This window comes from Festucalex cinctus, chromosome 14 (genome assembly GCF_051991245.1).
Source record: "Festucalex cinctus isolate MCC-2025b chromosome 14, RoL_Fcin_1.0, whole genome shotgun sequence".
NCBI lineage: Eukaryota > Metazoa > Chordata > Actinopteri > Syngnathiformes > Syngnathidae > Festucalex > Festucalex cinctus.
This window is the reverse complement of record NC_135424.1, coordinates 5,653,051-5,673,243: the sequence shown is the minus strand read 5'-3', so window position 1 is coordinate 5,673,243 and position 20,193 is coordinate 5,653,051. Positions and strand designations below refer to the sequence as shown.

At 42.6% G+C, this 20,193-nt stretch overlaps 1 protein-coding gene across 1 annotated transcript in view; it reads left to right on the top strand.

The window, feature by feature from the left end:
* Nucleotides 1-20,193, top strand: part of LOC144001029 (protocadherin-15-like) — a 255,906-nt gene that overhangs the window by 233,498 nt on the left and 2,215 nt on the right. The window contains exons 30-39 of the mRNA XM_077494957.1: nucleotides 62-150; nucleotides 1,725-1,901; nucleotides 4,567-4,785; nucleotides 5,840-5,848; nucleotides 6,225-6,344; nucleotides 14,282-14,303; nucleotides 15,714-15,752; nucleotides 15,886-15,959; nucleotides 17,581-17,695; nucleotides 17,877-19,833. Coding sequence (XP_077351083.1) covers nucleotides 62-150; nucleotides 1,725-1,901; nucleotides 4,567-4,785; nucleotides 5,840-5,848; nucleotides 6,225-6,344; nucleotides 14,282-14,303; nucleotides 15,714-15,752; nucleotides 15,886-15,959; nucleotides 17,581-17,695; nucleotides 17,877-19,811 — 2,799 coding nt within the window. The 3' untranslated portion in view covers nucleotides 19,812-19,833. The remainder of the gene's footprint in view (nucleotides 1-61; nucleotides 151-1,724; nucleotides 1,902-4,566; nucleotides 4,786-5,839; nucleotides 5,849-6,224; nucleotides 6,345-14,281; nucleotides 14,304-15,713; nucleotides 15,753-15,885; nucleotides 15,960-17,580; nucleotides 17,696-17,876; nucleotides 19,834-20,193) is intronic.

Here is a 20,193-nt window from a genome sequence, read left to right as displayed (position 1 = left end):
TGATGATCTGAACTTCATCTGATATTTTGCGGGTTTTTTCTCCTCCACTGTGTGCTCACAGGTGTCTGTGGTCAACGCATTGGACATGCAAGTGATTGTGTCGACCGTCCCGCCCACTTTGGTTGAAGAGAATAAGGACCAACTCATAAGGTAAGGATGCTAAGAGCTGCCAACTGTGACGGATCGCTTGTATTTTGTTACGGAATATTGCTGAACGCTCGTTACGACCGTACCACTGTTTGTTCCAGTGATATACAGAAATCATTGTAGAAAGTTGAGATATATGTTTGCTAACGCGCTAATTTCAGGTGCATATAGCTAACATCAGGTTGTTCTGAGAAAAGCAAAACAATTTCAGAGTAAATTAACTCTTTCAAACCCAAAGACGTATAAGTACGTTTTTCAATACTTTGTTCTTCACTCCCAAAAACACATTTATACGTTTTGTTTTGTTTTTTTTGTTGTTTTTTTTGGGGGGGGGGTTCTCTCTTTTTTTTTATTGCCTAAAGCATAAAGATAGAGCTTCTGACATGAAGAGGTCGTTTAAAGCAATGGTAGTTATTGCAAAAAATGGCCAGCAGGTGGCAGAAGAGTATAAGAAATCAGCCAGGGCCATTTGCAACAAGCTCTTTTTGCCAGTTTTTTTCAACAGGTTTGTGAATGATAATGAAACTTAGCAATATTCTAATTGCTGCAAAATGGAAACGGATACGTTTTTATACCAATAGAACAGAATATTCTGTGGACCTTGCAAAGTCAGTCAAAATCCAGTAAAACAGACAGGAGCAAAAGGGGTTGCTTCTGTGAAAATGGCTGGCAATGAAAGAGTTAACAGTGCCTCTAGTAATAACACCAAATTATAATAAAACTAATGATGTTAATAAGACTTCAAATTATTGCGTTTACTTCATTTCAGTCCTGATTTTACGAGAAGGTAAGTTAGTGCGCAATAAGGGCGCGAAAAGGGACGGCAAATACATTTCGCCAGATGCATCATGTACGCCACATTCGCCCCTTTCCAATCAGTATTTTATTTTCCGGAACATTTGCTTGCCCTCCAGTGTGACTTCCCGTTAATTGTTTTCCTTGTTTGAATAGATAGCTCCCCCACCTCCTTCGCGGAAAAAAAAAAACAAATTGCGCCCTCTCCAACAGCTCTACCCGCAAGGATATGAGCTTTATTGGTTTTAAGGTGGCACCTAATTCCGCATATAAATATGTCACTGGGAAAATGATTCGTAATAACGCCGACTCGCCAAGCTAAAACTCTTCCTGGGCTCTTAAATAAATATCAATCAGCCGAGCGGAGGCCTTGGTCGATGACCCATTTGAGTGTATAATACAGTCTCTTCTGTCCCCGTCCAAATTAATTAATGATAGTAATTCGGCGAAACATCCTTTGGCACCTCCAGAGACTCGCTGTTTTGCCCTAATGAGGCTATTTGAAAGGCAAATTGGTGTTAATAGTTGATTTTCAAGATTTCTCACATGGTCACACATGTTTAGACCTACACATGCACATGTTGGAGGGGAGAACGACATTAGTTGACGCGCCGTTTATCAGCGTTGGCTTCCTCTCTTCCAGCGCCCAAATTGCAGCGCGGTGATTGCCAGATTGGCTGGACGATCCGTGCCAGAAAATGGTTAATTGTTTCCGAAGCTAACGGGAGTCCGATGTATTTATAATGGCCTCGTTGCGTTTTATTGCATTGTGGCAATTTCAGTATCCTGGAGCGTCACATCCAGGACCAAATCCCCGGCGCCAAGGTGATTGTGGAGGCCATCGGGCCGCGTCGCCACGGTGACGGCTTCGAGCTGGAGGACTACAGCAAGTCGGACCTGATGGTGTACGCCATCGACCCGCTTACCAACAGGGCCATTTCACGACAGGAGCTCTTCAAGTAAGCCGGCTGAGTTTTATTTTGCCCTTTTTGCGTTCATATTCTGGTCAACCGATGTCGCTTTGGCCTTTTCAGTATATCGAGCAGCAGCTATTCGTGAACTCTTTGGCTTTTCTGTGTTTGGCCCTTAGAAATAATTTCAACTCCAAGTTATCATTCCATTTCAAAATATTTCCCCCGTTGGGAAAAAAAGTCAATTCTTGGGTCACACTGTCACTATGATACAACATTTATACACCATTCATTCTTCTTTTTTTTTCTGCAACCATTATTTGCTGATAAACAAATTTTCTGTTTTTGTGATTGGGCCAAAGCCCTGTCTAATATAAAAGTATTGCTTTGGCGCCATCTTGTGGCAATTTTAAACCTTTTTAGGGGAGGCTGGACATTGTATTACTAATAAACCGATTTATTACTAATAAATCCTCCTGTTTTGAGGGGGTGGTCCTGCTTCATGCAAACGGACACTGATAACACCGCCCCCTCTACTGCTATGTGATTTATTAATTAGCATATGGCTGTATATGCAATACGTGAAGCAGAAAATTGCCCAAAAAAAAAAAAGTTCCGTGGTAAGTCCCTTTGAAATAATTGTCACCCAAGTGTGTTTACTCCAAAAATATTTTGAAATTCCAAGCTAATATAGATGTATAAATATATATAATATATATATATATATATATTATTGCCACAAAAATATCGTTCCCATTATTTTTCTCCCCTCACCACTACATAACACCACAGCCTCCAATTGTTTCAAGGGCTTGGACATAAACCAGCAATATATTTCACTTGTCTTCGAGAGCGGTATCAGTCGAGGGACTGTTCCCGTGTTCCCAGCGTCTGTCTGGCACGGCGTGATTACGCTTTATTTTTTTATTTTATTTTTTTTTATTTTTTTGACCACGTTTGCATTCTAGTGCAGTGACACATAGAAAAGAGTTTACAAGACATTTTTCTTCCTATCAGGGGAAAACAGGTCCTTGGTTGGCAGTTGGGGACAGTGTGGAAATCCCTTTTTTTCCCCCAGTTACAGTAATAATCAGGAGCAGGTTCTTCAAATCCACTTTTATCTGAGCAACCAACCAAAAGGAAACATCCATTTCTGAGGTGGCACAATTATTCGACATACACAGTGCAAAAGGGGGTGAAACGGTCCATACATTGATTTTTAGCGGATAGTTCAGTTCATGTACAATAAATGAAGAGACTAAGAACAATAATGTCAAATGTGCTATACAGGAAATTCTGAATGCACCGAATACAAATAAAACAAAACAAATAGATTAGGCTGTTTTGACGCAAAAGCTTGAGAACCTTTTCCTCCAGAGTACAGCATGGATAAATATGACACGTCACTTTGAATATCACAGTGTTTCAGACAACAGATGAGTTAATAACCTTCATCTGCTCTCATTTATTCAAAAAAACCCAAATGACACTAATTGGCTGTGGCAGCGTGTTCACCCTGCTGTCACACATTTGGAAATTCTTCCAAATAACATGGGAAGAACTGTAAAATCAAAGGCCTGTTTTATTTGACGACATTAGCGGTGTAAATATCGGAAGGGAATGAGCTGAGGTCGTGAAGTTTGCGAAACAATCGGTGACATTCACAGCATAAAAAACAAAAAAAACAAAAAAACAAAACCAAAACAGCGCAGTGGTCAGCTTCATCAAGGTTATTGTTAATGTCTGAAATAAGGGAATCATAATGTATGAATACAATAACAGTCTTAATTTGATTACATTTATCAAGCTGTCTGGCTAGCTAGCTAGCTTGCTAACTAGCTTTATACCTAGCTATGGTTTCTGTGTTATACTTTGTTTGCTCATTGTTTTCATGTTCATCTAGATTACTATTGTTTATATCAAAATAGTAAGTAAGTTAGTCAGCTTTATTTGTATAGTGCGTTTCACAGACACAAAGTCACAAAACGCTCTACAGGATTAAAAACCGTACACAAACATGCTGCCACACGCAGGGTGCCGCTAGCTAGCTGATATGTTGATATGATGCTATTTTGTTGTGTACACAGTACGGTGGATACATTTTCTTTTTAATGGTTTGTATCAAATTAGCTAAATATATGCGATGTATATGTATCAACATAAAATACATATTCCCAAGTACTGTCTGTAACTGTAAACGTATCGACCTAGCTTCGCAGCTGTCTTGCTGATTATCTTGAAAGTGCTTTGTTACTTGTAGCCTGTTATCGCGTGATATTGATGTATCAATGTTATTGTTTATGCTGATATTATTGCTAAATATAAGACTTATTACCCAAAACCTATAATAAAGTAACGACAGATTAGCTTTCAACTTAGCTATCTAGCTATCTTGCCAGCTATCTGCCTTTCTGTGCTCTGTGTTATCTCACTGTTTATTATTATCAATGTTTATGTAAAAAAATAGTGCTTCAATAAGACGGATATGAAAAACCCAATTAAGGAATCAAAATTTTGTTTTCGACCTAGCTATCAAGCTAATCTAAATTAATCATATTTGCTATTCTACCTGTTAGCTCACTCTTAAATTCTTATATTTGCAAAATAAATCAATAAAATAAAATATACTCGTCATATATTCTATTCTATGTAAAAGGCAAACGTGAAATGTTTTTCCAAGTCATTTAGAGCTCCTGCTTGCGCTCCAATGCAGATTTCTCGACGGGAACGTTCTGGAAATCAACAAGGAGTTCCAGCCTTACCTGGGCGAGGGCGGCCGAATCCTGGAGATCCGCTCGCCGGACATCGTGGCGAGCGTGAAGAAGGCCGCCCAAGCTGTGGGCTACACGGAGGGGGCTCTCCTCGCTCTCGCCATCATCATCATCCTCTGCTGCATCCCCGCCATCCTCATCGTCATGGTGACGTACAAGCAGTGAGTACAACGCACCAGTTATCGGCCGGAGCACAAATAAGAGCAAAAATATTCTGATCAAGCCCTTGTTGCTCGGTGCTTTTTTTTTGTTTTTTGTTTTTTTGTGGTCATTATACATGCTGACTGCGCACTCTGCTGGCCTCATCTCCACGCTGGCGCTTTGGGGAAGCAAATTAATTAAGGCTCATTTGTAACAAATACCTACAGTCGGTTGTGACCGCCACAGCGCTTCGTCACGCCACTTAATCATGTCTGCCCCACGTAGATACACAATAAACAGTCTCTGGCTCGCTTCAGTGTGCAATTCACAAAGAAATAATGGGATGCCTTTTGGGCCATGAATACATGAAGGCTGGCTATGTTTTTGGAGCGTTTCGGTTTTGTTTGAAAGAAAACGGCACGATGTCCATGCAATAAGCAAATAAGTTGAGTAGCATGAGGCACCGTCAGGGACGTAATTCACGATTAGCTTTCACACATATATGGTAGAAATGGATTTCACTGATTTGACATTATGGCCTGAATCAAAAGATGTCTCATATTCTTAACTCTTTTACTGCCACACGTTATCAAAACGTTATCATTCACGGCATCCTTGAAAACATTCTATTTCATCAGATTTCGTCATGTTTCATTGTAATTTGGCAGCCCATTGAAGAGATACAATGCTGCCATCTGGTGGCCATAGTTAGTGAGTGTTTTCGATTCTACAACCCATTGACCAGGCAGCGCTGCACTTAGATGTTGCACTGCCCATTGCTTAAAAAAAATTAATAATGTAGTTGACGTCATTTAACGTTTATGGCGGTATACATCGTGATTTTATTAATCGTGATTAAACGTTTTTGGCAGTCAAAGAGTTAAAAAAAATAAACACGATTTTTTTTTTCCCTCCCAGATTGATCTCTACATACAGTATGTAGACATCAGATGTCAACCACCAGTTTTGAATTTCAGCTAGACTGACTAGAAATGGCAAATGATAAAACTGATATTTTTTTTTTTCTCCCTCCCTGTCCTCTCTCGCCGCATTCTTCCGATCGTCCTCCATCAGGTTCAAAGAGTAAGTACTTATTTCCATTCATGATTTTCGAGTTCCTTTGTTTATTCTGGATCTGGAAAGATCAAGTGAGAGGTGTAATTTGCCTCATCTTAATTATTCATTAGCTATTTAAATAGGATCTAATGTGATGCTGCACAAAAGACACAATAATGTCTTTGGTGCCGTAGTAAAGTGTATGTACATTATAGGGTTAGCAGGTTAATGTCTCATTTACACCAAATTGTTTCTTTTCTCGCTTGAAAGCTTATTAGTTTTAAAGGGGAAATTGACTTACTGAGCTTCCTGATTATTGTTAATATCCAAACACTGACATAATATGCTGTTAATATCTCATGTGTTTGCTCCGATAACATTTGTCGATTCTTTCTTTACATAGGCGACAGGCTGAGTGTGCCAAAACCGCCAGGATTCAAATGGCTTTGCCACCGGGAGGCAAAGCACCACCCACCGGCACTGCGGGGGCCAATCTTTACGAAGAGCTCGGGGATAGCAGCATGTGAGTCCCCCAAGATCCCCATTTTTAAACATTAGGTAGTAAATGCAACCACCACAGCCCCCTCCTTGAAGCTCATTGACTCAAAATAAGTGACAAATTAAGCATTCAACTTTTCTTTCCAATGTATTAGGAGTGATGGCTCAACTAGCTAACGAGCTAGTTTACGGTATCTATTTATCGATCGATCTGAAACACATATGCTACATCACTGCAAACTGCAACCACTACAATAGTCATATCAATAGTGTAAGTCATAACTGAGCATTATTATCTCTTTAACTCATTTGCTCCCAATAACGTGTAAATACGTTTTTTTATGTTCTAAGTGTCCCAAAGACGTATTTATACGTTTTTTTTGTTGTTTTTTAATGCTCGAGCATACAGAAGGCTTTGATGCAGCCTCTCAACTGCAAAGAACGGTTGCAGAAATGGTAGTTATTACACAAATTGCCAGCAGGTGGCAGCAGAGCAAAGGAGATCAACCAGGGCCATCTAGAAAAAAAAGCTCAATTACTACAATTTTGAATAGATTTGTGAAAACTGATAAAACTTAGCTCTCTTATAATGCTAATTACTGCAAAACTGAAACAGATAGAAACAACTTTTTTTTCCTGATGAAAGAAGAGACGTTAATCTTTCTTTTGATAGGTTCCATGCTTTTATAGCAATAGGGCACAATATTCTGTGGGCCTTGCAAAATCAGTCAAAATCCAGTAAAACAGCCGGGAGCGAACGGGATTGCTTCGGTGAAAATGGCTTGCGAGTGAATGAGTTAATGAGTTAACAATATTGAAAACAGCTGTTGTCACATTCGATGATGTGCCGGTTACCAAATATTGTGTTTTCTGAGAGTATCTCATTTGCAAAGTAAGCGGTGAAGGTTCATCCAAATTTGCTGGCACAGTCAAATGCAAGTTTGTTGTTGGGTGGGGTTTGTTTTTATGTTACGCCTATGCGCTGCTTGTTAGCTAGTTTCCAACCACTCTGGGTGGTTTAGCTCGACTACCCGGGCAAACGTTTGGATGCATGAAGTCCATTGGTAGTTGTTGGCAGGTTTGGTCGTGGTATATTTGTCCATTTTTCAACCACAGAGTTTGGAAAAAGCCTTACGCTGCATGAGCTGCACTTTGGTCTGGCGTAACAATTTAAGCATTGCTAACTGTCAACTGTCACCAGTGGTCCTGAGGCTACATCACCTTTGTGTTACCTCATGTGGTTTGTGACATCAAGATGTGTACCGAAACGACATCCAGTCTCTCCCTCGGTCGTCTTACCATCTGTCTGTGTTTTCTGTCCTTGCCATCTTGTCTTTTCCTCCCCGTCTCTCTGGATTCAGGCTGCAGTAAGTAATCTCCACATCAAAAATTCACAAAACCTATCACAGGATTCTAGATTCCCCTTGTAGCTGATAGCTTTCAGGTACGCTTTTGATTAGTGTGACCTTTTCTAACGCAAACCTGCAGGGAAAGCCTTTTATCCCACGTATCCAAATGATTCTCCTCGAGCCTGTGCTTCATCTTGTCCTATCGTCACACCTCGCAGTGTTTTGGGCAATGACGCCGCATCCTTCACGTGTGGAATGATGCGAGTTTTGCGGCAGGCCCTCAAATGTTTGCAGGTCATTTGTTACGAGTGACAACTTTTGATACGTTAACCCATAAGAAATAATGATAGTACAGTGGTACCGCTACTTACGAAATTAATTGGTTCTGGAAGTAGAAAATTTTCTAAGTAGAGACACATTTCCCATGTAAATGTCCTAATCCGTTCCAGGCCTCCCAAAATTCTGACATAAATGTTTTATAAAGCATAAAAATGCATCAAAATATGTAACAAATACATGTTACAATTAGATTATTGCACAATAAATGAGAGTTGTGCATAATGTAAAAAACAAAGAATTGAGTAAAGAATAAATATGATGGTCATTTACATTTTTAACTGCTGTCCTCATCGTTTTTTGCCCTAGTTTCATGTTCTCCTCTCTCAGAAGTGTTTTTTTGTTTTGTTTTTTGCCTGGTGTTTTGTAAAGAACTGATCCATGGATGTTTTTTTTTTTGTTTTTTTTTAAACAAAAAACAAAAAACAATCCTTCGCAAATGTCCAAGGCAAACATGATCTTAGTGAGCAAACGCCCGACTGGTGAACACTTTTTCTGGGTGATTCTTTCAAACTAATTCTGAAACTTCATGGAAACCTCCGGTATGGCGAGGCATCTTTTTTTAAAAAATAAAAAAAAAGGCCCGTCTCGTCGCAATTAAAACCTTACTGTGCGTTCATCAATCACCAATTGTTTGAATTTTTGCACAAATTCGTTGACCGTTAGTTCAGTTAGTTGGCCGCGGGATGAATGATGAGGACGCTGTGTAGACACCGATCTAGTATACGCTCATAGGTACCTATGGTAGGAAATAGCCATAGCCGAAAGTATGCTGCGTTGGGTAATGTATTTTTACCTTTCGTATCTAGAAATTTCTTTCGTAACAAGAGGCAATATTTTCCCGTTGAGGCGTTTCGTAACTCGAAAATTTCGTATGAAGAGACGTTCGTAAGTAGAGGTTCCACTGTAGAGTTAATCTATTTCAGGGGTTGAACTTTGACATTAATTTTCTTTGGGCAACTTGAATAGATGATACTTTGTGTTTGATTTGCATACATCTGATTTTAATTGCTTTGAGATTAGTCAAATAGTCTTCTAGTCACCCAGGAATTGGACATTAGCTCTTTCCTTCCTCCTTTTGTCCAAGCTTTTCCCTCCCTGAAATCATCGCTGTCAATTGTTTTCAAGTCTTTTTTTTTTCTTCTTCTTCTTCTGCACCACCCTCTCTGGACCAGGGCTAAAAAGTCTGTCATTGAGGAAGCCGACCACCAAAGGATTTTTAGTACCTTTGCCTGTCGTGCCCTCGCAGCCCACAGCAACGGAGCGCTGCACGTCAACCTGCCCAAGTCGGAGAGCAACGTGACCTTCCTCTCTGACCGCAACCCGCTCACCACCCACAACCCTGTCTACAATGACAACAGTCATCTCGGCAGCCCCGACATTTACACCGGAAGGAAACGACCCCCCAAAAATTGCTTCTCCTTTTCTGCGCCGTATTCCGAATGGTCCGGGTGCGCCTGGACGATGCCGGCTCGCATTCACGCAGAGGGCAACGAGGCGCCCCGCCGGCAAGCGCTCATGGATCCGTCCGACTGGGAGCTGCAAAGCATCCAAGCGGCCATGAGACGCGGGCAACGAACGGAGGGTTCCGGCGTTCACCCGCTGAGCGGAAGCTTCGAAACCAAAATGTCCGTCCGCGAGCAAGCCAGGCAGTTTGAGCAGCAGGCCCTCCTGCACAACAGCCAAGGCTCAGTCTCCCCGATACTCGTCAGGGACCAAGACGGCACTGATGTCTTGGAGGTGTCCCCGGACGCCCTCCTCTCGATTATGGACCACCCGTCATCAACATTTGGCAGGGATGCAGCCCCAAATATTATCGTCACCCAGGGAGACGAGTCGTGGTCCCTGTCGAACCAGAGATCGACGCCACCTGTCCTCAGGAAGTTCAGCTCCAGCATCTCCAATTACATGACAGTGCAGCCATGTCAGATCCATGTGGAGATCATACCCGACCCGCCAGAAAACCCGCCGCCTCCTCTTCCGGAGCGGACGCCCTCTCCGCCCTCGCCCTCCAACTCCCCGAGCCCCGATCCACCTTCATTTACACCCTCGCCCCCCGATGTTCATAAACTTAACAGCACCAATCAGGACTCTCCTTCTCTCACTCACAAAGAGGTGGTCCCCCCGCCTTCACCTCACAAAGAGGCGGTCCCCCCGCCTTCACCTCACAAAGAGGTAGTCCCCCCACCTTCACCTCACAAAGAGGCGGTCCCCCCGCCTCCGCCGCCTCTCCCGCCGCCACCGTCACCTTCCATCGACCAGAGTCGCCCGGCCGTCCAGTTCGTCCCGACATCTTTGCCGCCCGTGTCCTCGCTTCGACCCGTCTCAGAGCGCAAGCTCCACTCTCCCACCGTCCCGTCACGGGCTGAGACCGGAAAGCGGGAGCTGAAAGGGATCCTTAAAAACCTCCACAATCTCGCCGACATAGAGCGGTCCGTTGCCAACCTGTACAGCCAAGTCGACAAAAATTGCAAGGTGCCCAAGTTTAACAAGAAACCGCAAGTGACTGAGGAATCGGAGGGTGCTGACAAACTGCAAGACTCTGATCTCGGCGGCGAGCAGAGCACGCCAAAGCCGAGCGCTCGCAGCTCTGCGGTCCAAATCCGCTCAAGCGCTGAAAGCGAACCAAACGCGGCGGCGGCGGCCGAGCGTCAACGCTCAGACGTTGCCGAGCTCAGCGAACCCTCTTCCTCTCAAACCACAGTCTTCTGACTCTCTGCTCTTTGTTTTTCCTGTCCTTTGCTTCTCTTTCTGAATTTTGCACGACTGCTAGTTTTGCATCAAGTCAACATTTTTGAATGTGTAGGTTTTTTTTTTTTTACTCGCTATGTTGTTGTTGGAAGCCGCCATCTGCCAAAGAAAGTGTACTCAGCTTTGCCACATTGATTGTACGATGCTTTTATAGGCCTGCTTTGCTCTATAAAAGTTTATAACAGGTGTCTTCTGTCAAAATGCAGTTTTTTGAGGAACAGTAATAGTTCACGACATTGTGCATCAAAAGGGGACATATAGTTAAAGCGTTGACTTCTGACGGCAGTCGACCAATCAGAGGAACGGGGACCCTTATATTGTAAACAATAACAAAAATAATTCTTGGGATTTTTAACCAGAAGTATGTTGCTTAACCCATGCTCTTATTTTTTTAATTGAATCTCTAAAGACTAGAGCTGGATAATCATGGGATGAGAATGCAGTTCCTGTCTGCAAAGCCAAAACTAGCCAGAAGGGAATATTCTGATTTTATTCCATTTCTTCAAAAGATCCAGGAATTACACATAACTCTCACGCATTTCCCAAAGGCATGCACATTTCTTGGATATGAACTCTTAAAATATTTAAGACTTATGGATGGTATCAGGGGTAAGTAACTCAAAATACATGCAATACATTGTGATGTGTTATTTTCCATCATGTCTCTGAAGTCGTCTCATCTGTTAACCATAGAAACAGCATGAATGCAATATTAACACATTCACTGCCATAGACGGCTTTAGACGTCAAATATTCTTTTCTTTTTTTTCTGGACTGGCAGTGCATGAGTTAATGGCGTGTGTTACAGATCTCAGAAAAACACACGACAAATGGTAGTTATTATATTATATAGTCCCCAGCAATATTTGGCGCTTGCGAATTTCCCACGCTTCATCCCTGACCACGGGAACCTCCAAAGCGCATCCAGGAATCCACACAAGCAGACTGCGACAGCATGTTGTGCTAAGAGAAGCGTTCGGGTAAAGACTCGCGTTGCGGTCGCAGATGCAATTCCCCTCGGCAGGCTCATCCTGAATGAGGCGACCTCCGGAGACTCTGTCAATTGGCATGTCTGCAGAGATCCTGCCAGCTTGATAAAGTAGTCACTCTGATGTTGTGCAGCACACTTGAAAAGGCTAATTACAGAACCAATCAATCCCTGAGCGGAGACTCGGGGCTGCTGCCTGTGGGACTGTCAAGTACAGTTACCTTCTCTCACTCCCCTCTTTCTCTCTTTTGCTCTCTTTCACCCTCCATGTGTCCCATTTATCTGCTTTCTTCGTCTTCCCACACGACTGATAGTCCCTTCCAATCCTCGGGCCCCCCTTCTTGTTAATCTCAGGATGATCTCTTACCTTTTCACTCCTTTGCCTGCAGCACCACTATCAGGGAGGCTTTCATTTCCGACAGTACAAAGGCTGAAACCGCCACTAACTGCTGTTTTGATGCTGTGGCCATTTTGCCAAAGTAAACAGGACAGATGAGGAGTAAGCAAGACTACCCACACAAAAAAAAAAACATAAATCCTGTTTCAATTTGTTGAAGGAAGAACCATAAAATTCCCCAGCTGGGCCTGACCCTGCCCGTGTCAGCACATAATTCATTCAATAAATATTTGATAACATGAGTTTTCTGTCAATAACGAATTCCCTAATCCAATTTTTATTTAGTATTATTATTATTATTATTATTATTATTATTAGTATTATTATTATTATTATTATTATTATTATTATTAATTCAATCTCTGGTGTAATAACCTTATTTATTTATTGATTGAATTTTGATTTTTCATTTTATTATGATTATTATTATTATTTTTATTATTATTATTATTATTAGCATTATTATTATTATTATTATTATTATTATTATTAGCATTATTATTATTATTAATTCAATCTGGTAATAACCTTATTTATTGATTGATTGAATTATTTTCTATTTATCAAACTGGAATCCCTTCGCATTAATCAGTACAAAAAAAATAGCTCTGTTTCACCCAAGGTTATTTTTGTTAACGAAATAAAATAAAGATGAAAATGTTTTTAAAAAAACAAAAATTAACTGTATTTTATATTTTACATTTTCAAAACTAACAAAAACTAACTAATTAGAGTCAAAAATGCCCTTCATTTTAGTCTTTGGTCATTAGTAATTAATTTAATGCATGAACCTTTGGGGTTGATTTTAAATGTGATTTTACGCAGGTTTATTTTTACCAAGTAGTCAGTAAGTACGAGTAAGTAAGTAATACACTTTTTTTTTTAAACTAAAACTAATACTGAAACTAACAAAAACTAGGCTTTTATTAAAAAACTAAAGCTAACACAAATTAACAGAACCACCCTGAAAACTAATTAAAACTAACCAAATTAAAAAATAAAATAAAATAAAATCTAAATTAACTAAAATGAAAATTCCAAAACTATAATAACCCTGGTTTTCAACAACGTTGATTTATATCTGCCAAATTAGTTCAGAGCTGTGATCAAGCTGAGTTTACAGGTTCAGCGGGGGCCAACAACAACAACGTGTAAATCTGCTGCAGTATAGCGCCAACTGGTGGCTAATATTGGCAACCGTCACAAGAACCTGATAGCTTAAAATATCAGTACTCGCTCATCTCTAATCACGTCAGGCGTAAAGTCTTCCAATGCACTGCAGCGAAGCCAAAAGGTCATCCATCAGAGCCCACTTCCATCTTCACGTCTGCCTGGGAGTTGTGGTCGCCCGCTCGCCGGCCCGCCCCTTACAACACTTTTACAGCTCCCCAGACAAACTCCCCCAATGTCGGGGTCATATATCGGCACGCTAGTCAAGTCGTCATTATTTATGTGACAAGTTGGACTTTGTGCTGGCGCTCCTGGAAGCCTTTGCAGCTCCATTCCGCTGCCTCTTTTTTTCCCATTGACTTGTAATGAACGCGCCGCGGTCGCATTGTTGCTCGCAGCGACCCTTTTTGATGGATTTGGAGATTTACAGGCTTCATTTTAGTCCCAAACACAAAGCGCATTGCCGCCCGTCGTCGAAAGGATGTGGCGCAATATGTGCGCCGCGATAACCCGGGACACTTTTATTAACTTTGTTTGAGTTATCATCCCTCCCGGAATCGCAGCACTCGTTTAATATCTGCCCGGAGATTATCTAGGAACGGCTGTGTAGACGTTTTTTTTGCTTTTCCCCGAATTCCAATCGACACACTCGCTTTGATATGTGCATTCATTGTTGCTTTTTTTTTTTTTTACGGCTCTTCTTGAATAAGATAAAGGAGCAGGAGGGGGAAAAAAAGTTAACCCATACCAATGTGATAACACGGGCCCGGGGCATCTTTTCCAAAATATTGCAACGTTGTAATTGCATATTTAAAAACGCACTGTAAGTAAGGCTACGATTTTTTAACTGGTCAGCAGAAGAGAGACGCGCCAACTGCCGTCGACCAAACGTTTCATTTGTGCCAAATGTCAGTTTCAGTCCTAGTCATTATTTGTCCCATTTTTTTTTTTTTTTGTTTTGCGGCAAACAGGAGGCGAGGCTACGGCAGGCAGGTGAGTACGTGCATGTTGTGATGTGGCCGCTTTTCATAATTTTATTCTTATCTGCACCTCCTTTGATGGGAAATGTTGAACAAGCGCAAGACGGGTTTCTTAAGATGGAATATCGCGACGACACGTTTGGAGATTTCACGATTCTGTCGCATTCATGTCACACTTCTGATCATCGTATCTTTAATTTGCTGTTCTCGGTTTGAACCCAATTAGGCACCAAATATAGAGAATTTCTTTTGTAATTTAAGCATTTTCAGTGTATCATATATACAGCAGAGCCTCTGCTTTGATACGATTACATATTTTTGGGTTAAACTGTCACCACCACAAAACGCACATTAACATTCTTAACTCAATTGCTCCCAATAACGTATAAATACGTTTTTTTAATGTTCTACGTGTCCCAAAGACGTATTTATATGTTTTTCTGATTTTTTTTATGCTAGAGCATACAGAAGGCTTTGATGCAGCCTCTCAACTGCAAAGAACGGTTGCATAAATGGTAGTTATTACACAAACGGCCAGCAGGTGCCAGCAGAGCAAAGGAGATCAACCAGGGCCATCTAGAAAAAAGCTAAATTACTTAGAATTTTAAATAGATAATAAATTTGTGAAAACTGATGAAACTTAGCTCGCTCTCTTCTAATGCTAATTGCTGCAAAACGGAAACAGATAGAAACATACTTTTTTTTCCTGATGAAAGAAGAGACTTTAATCTTTCTTTTGATAGGTTCCGTGCTTTTAGTAAAACAGCCGGGAGCAAACGGGATTGCTTCTGTGAAAATGGCTGGGAGTGAATGAGTTTTTAACTGTAATGCTACGTGCGTCCAACAACTGTCAATATCAAAACATAAAAGCTTTTAAATGTAATTTGTTGAAAACATTCTTAATTACCATGAAGAAATGATTCATTATCTATTGACTTTAACTCTCCCTATTTACATGGTTTTATTTTTACATCATATCGTCATCTGTAGATGTCGGAAAAAAAAGGAACAATCTTAATTTTGACAAACAAGAAGATAGTATAGAAGTGATCCAAAAAATACTCGGGTGAAACTACCTGAAAAGTCGACTTTAGTATAGAAACAAATTTGCTCTTCATTTCCCAGCACTGATTGACTGTGAAACGTCATTATCGCATAGTGAGGTTTTTTTTAACAGCCCACTTGGGTCTCCCAGTCCTCACTAAAACTTTGGTTCACTGTCTTATTTTCGCCATCAACTTCTTACCTTCGTCTCCCTCATCTTTTCATCTCTATACTTTATTACAAACACATTGCAGTTAACAAGCGAGCTCTGCTTTTTCCCGCTTGAAACATTAAACTCCTGTTTGTGTCTCTCCTGGCGATCTCGTTCCTTCCTTCCGTCACCTTTGCCTTCTTCTTCCTCTGCACTAATCACTGGCAGCATCAGCAACTGCTGAGACCATCTCTGCTGAGACCTGAGGTAGAAATGCTGCCTTTTTTTTTTTTTAAACCATCCTTAACTTGCCCCGTTGTTTCACAGTCTGCTCTGTCTGCATCTTGTACACGACTCCTTCTCTTCCTCATAATCTGGACTTTATCTCTCTCAAATACAGGAACTCTCCATGGAGTCCGGCATCGACCCCGGCCAAGATTACTACACGCAGGACTACTATAATTACGATCAAGGGTGAGCATGCAAACCCGCTGGTCATCTCGTTTCTCAGCACGAATGGAAGCGACCTTCTTCAGGGTTTGACTTGGAAGGGCGCATAACGATTACCGTATTTTCCGCACTATAAGGCGCACCTTCAATGAATGACATGTTTTAAAACTTTTTTCCATATATAAGGCGCTACAGTAGAGGCTGGGGTTACGTTATGCATCCATTAGATGGTGCTGCGCGAAAGGGAATGTCAACCAAACAGTCAGATAGGTCAGTCAAACTTGATTAATAGATTACAAACCAGCTTTCTGACAACTCCATTCACTCCCAAAATGAATAAATAGCTGTTTTATTATTTTCTCTGAGGTAAAGTATTAGTATTAGCTAGCGATACAAGATGGCGGGATCTTCTGCGCATGCGCGTCACCGATCGTGCAGGGTCACCGATAGCGTCTTGACAGCGAGACCTGTTGCGGCTCAATATTGATCCATATATAAGGCGCATGGTCAGCTTTTGAAAAAAATTGAAGGCTTTTAGGTGCGCCTTATAGTCGTGAAAATACGGTAAGTCACAAATGAAAAGTGCCGAAGTGACCTTGAAAAGAACTGCAGACAATATCGTGTAGACAGTGATAAGCAATCAAAAGCTATGAGTGAGGATGATGACTTGTAAATTGTGGCCAAAAGAGCGCTTTTTCCAACAAGTGCTCTAATGTAAATATATATCATAGATATATAGGCTACGGCATTCAAAATGAATTGGGTCAGGAAACTGAAGACGATACAGTATAGCTCTGCTTTGTATCACAAGCTCAAGCGCATGCTTCCTTGAGTTGGACTCATGGGAACAAGATGGTGGCTTTCTGATTCGGGAGCGTTTCAAGTTACCAATTACACCACCCGTACGCCATGAAGTAGGACGAACAAGTCCACCAAAAACGTTAACAGCTGCTGCGAAAATGTTGGTTAAACTCTCAGATGATAGCAGGTGACCTCTTCTACTTAGTTTGCTTCCGTTCACGCTGGTGAACGAAAAAAAAAAAACGTGACACTTTCAAAGGCGTCCACGTCGCCAATTTGCTTTGGCTAATGAGGGTAGCATCAGCGTGACGAGATAGCGTTTGATCTGTATTTATAAGCTTTTTAATCCGAAAATTCAAGTCCTTAGAGTCGCTGCTGCACATTTGGTAATTGAGTTTGAACTCTTACCTGTAATGCATCGAATTCTACTTGGGCTTATTAAGGACGTTACCAAACGAAGGATGAGAAATGTGATGCACGTTCGTGTTTCCAGGTCACGTTTGGAACATCTCAAGGAAAAAGTATATTTAAATCTGCTCTTCTCCTTCCATTAAGATGACAAATCCGTCAAACTATTTCCAGAAAAGATAAATAAAACTGTAAAATGGTCATTTATAAACAGCACGTTGGATAAAAAGCGTACTGTGTGGTTTTCATCCCACAAGTGCTTAATGGGCTCTTAGGCATTATTTTACCGGCACACCGGGTTCCCACTTGAGTGCGTTTGTTTTCTTGTGTTTCATTTGATTCCTGTTCCAACCTCTGCAAGAAATGTTTCGTGAGAGCTCTTGAGCCATTGAACAAAATTGCATGCATTTCCTGTTTTGGCTCTCTGTTTTCCAAGGTACGACCTTCCTCAGTATGGCAGTAGGAGGAGGTTGATTGCGCCCATGTATGATGAATATGGGGAGGTGATTATGGAAGATGACGGTTATTACTACAGTCCGCACGGCCCTGAGGTACCACCTTTACATAATTGTGTATTTCATGCTCTTTGTGATCATCAAAATGTCACGTATTGTCTTAACATGGTGTGTATCGTTTTGTTAATGAATGAGTAGACTTAATCCACTCCATGGCAGTCCAACATTATGGCGCAATCAGCACAAAAGTATGATGAATTGAATATGGCTGTCTTAGGGCCGAGGCCGTGGAAGGGGCCGTGGCGGCGTGAGGGGCCGAGGTCCACCAAAGAGGGTTGCGTTTAGGGACGACGAGGGAATCGAGCCGGCTGAACCGGAAGCCGAAGCCGAGCCTTCCAAGGCTGCCAAGAAGCTCAAATCCGTCATCAAACTCAGCAAACTCCTGGCAGCCGGCAAGCGAGGAGAGCAGGCGTCTGCCGCCGCTGGCCCGTCTCCATGGAAGAAAGCCAAAATGTTCAAGATGTTCGGCGTCAAGCAAAAAGATAAGGATTACGCCAAACTGATGTCGGCCCGCCGTATTGACAGTCTAGAGAGTCTGAGTGATGGGCCCTCGCCCGCGGGACCCATCGACAGCAAGTCGCGCACTCGCAGCCAGCTTGGCAAAGTTTTGAAGAGAATCAACATCGGCAAGAAGTTGCAGGCCCGAAGGAAGTCGCAGAGTAGCCTGAGCGTCACCGGCAGCGAGAGGGATGAAGAGGCCTCGCAAGTGACTAGTGAGGATGAGAAGAAATCCAAAGTGTCCATTAGTGTGACGGAAAGTGAGCCAGAAGCAGGGACAAGTGGGAGCACTCAGGACAAAGGCTCCGATGATGAGTCCGCAGAGAACAGCAGTGTGGACAGAGAGTACCTGAAAGTGGATTTAGATCGCGATGACGCCAACGAAAGCACCGTGGACTCGGAAGAAGAGCCTGATCGAGACCCTGGGGACTCGGAAGAAGAAAGCAAGTCTGAAGAAGAAACTGAGAAGGAATCACTCAGTGAGAAAGAATCAGGTACCGAAAGAGATTCAGGATCAGAAAAAGAGTCTGAATCCGAGAAGCCGTCAGGTACAGAAAAAGAGTCCGAAACGGAGAAAGACTCAGAATCAGAGCAAGAGTCTGAAACAGAGAAAGACTCAGAGTCAGATTCCGTCAAAGCGTCTGATTCAGAGAAAGGAACAGTGACGGCAACAGAGAAGGGCTCAGGATCGGAGGGAGAATCAGATGAGGAGTCGGAGGAGGAAGAGACTGCAGGGAGTACAAAAGATAGCGGGTCTACTGCCCGCTCATCCATAAGATCGTCAGCTACTGAGGCTAGCAAGGCGAGCAGTGGGAGTGGCAGTGGGAGTGGCAGTGGGAGTAGGCGGAGCAGTGGCAGTGCTAGTGTAAGCGGAAGTGTCAGTAATAGCAGGAGTGAGAGTAGTAGAAGGACTGTGAGTGGTAGCGGAAGCGCAAGAAGTCAAAGTACGAGCGCCAGGAAATCTGGTTCAAGTGTGAGGTCATCGCAAAAGACCAAAACGTCAGGAAGCACAATAACATCTGGGAAGTCCAGCGAGGAGCTCAGTGAGGCCGAATCAGGAACAGGAACAGTCAGCGAGGCCGAGTCAGGGTCAGGCAGTGAAGGGTCTTGGTCTAAAGGTTCCGGCCAGCGAAAAATGTCCGGCTCAGACTCCATCGGCGGGTCGTCCAGCGGCAGTCAGATGACAGGGGAGAGTTCCTTAGGCAGCAGGAGAAGTTCCTCTGGCACCGTGTCCACCAGCGGCAGCCTGCGCTCCCGAAAGTCCATCGTGACGCACAGATCCGAAGGCACGATCACAGAGGAGAGCGAAGAAGAAGAAGCATCAGCATCGGAGACGGCCGATGAAAGCAAAGAGTCAGCCAGTGACATGAGCGATGACGCGGCATCCAGAAGTTCCAGTGCGGCGTCCGGAGGCCCCGGGCCATCCGTCCCGTATCGCAGTCCTCCGTATCCCGCCGACATCAGGAGCATCAGCGGCACTTCTGAAGAGACGTACGGAGGATTGTCGCCAATTACCGAGGTCGACGAAGACGCCATCTCCACGGAGAAATCTTCAAACGCCGGTTCTGGGTCCGAGGCCGGTAAAGACACGGGAGCAACCGAGGCGACGTCAGACGGCGAGTCAGAGTCGGAGAGGGACCTAACGGCTTTCTAGAAAACACTTTGGTCACAGTGAAGTAAGAGAACATCATTGATCTCTGCATGGGAGTGAACTCGACACTGCTTTCTTCTTCTAACGCCAACGTCCACTGACGCTCACTTAACCTGGGCCACTTGACGGCTGCACAAGCAACTTAATTTCCTCTCTCTCAGTGTGCATTTAAATCTCTTCTTGATCTTTGTTGTTATGTGAATGCTGACAATCAAGGATTATTCTCAGGATCAGTATTATAACCATTATAGCGCTTGTTTTCAAAGTGCAATCCCTCACCAGATTCAATCGCAATCAAAGAACAAAAAACACTTTTGGGAGCGGTTAGCAATTCTCTCAGGCACAATACTTGAGAAATTTTTTCTGCAAGATTTGATGGTCATTG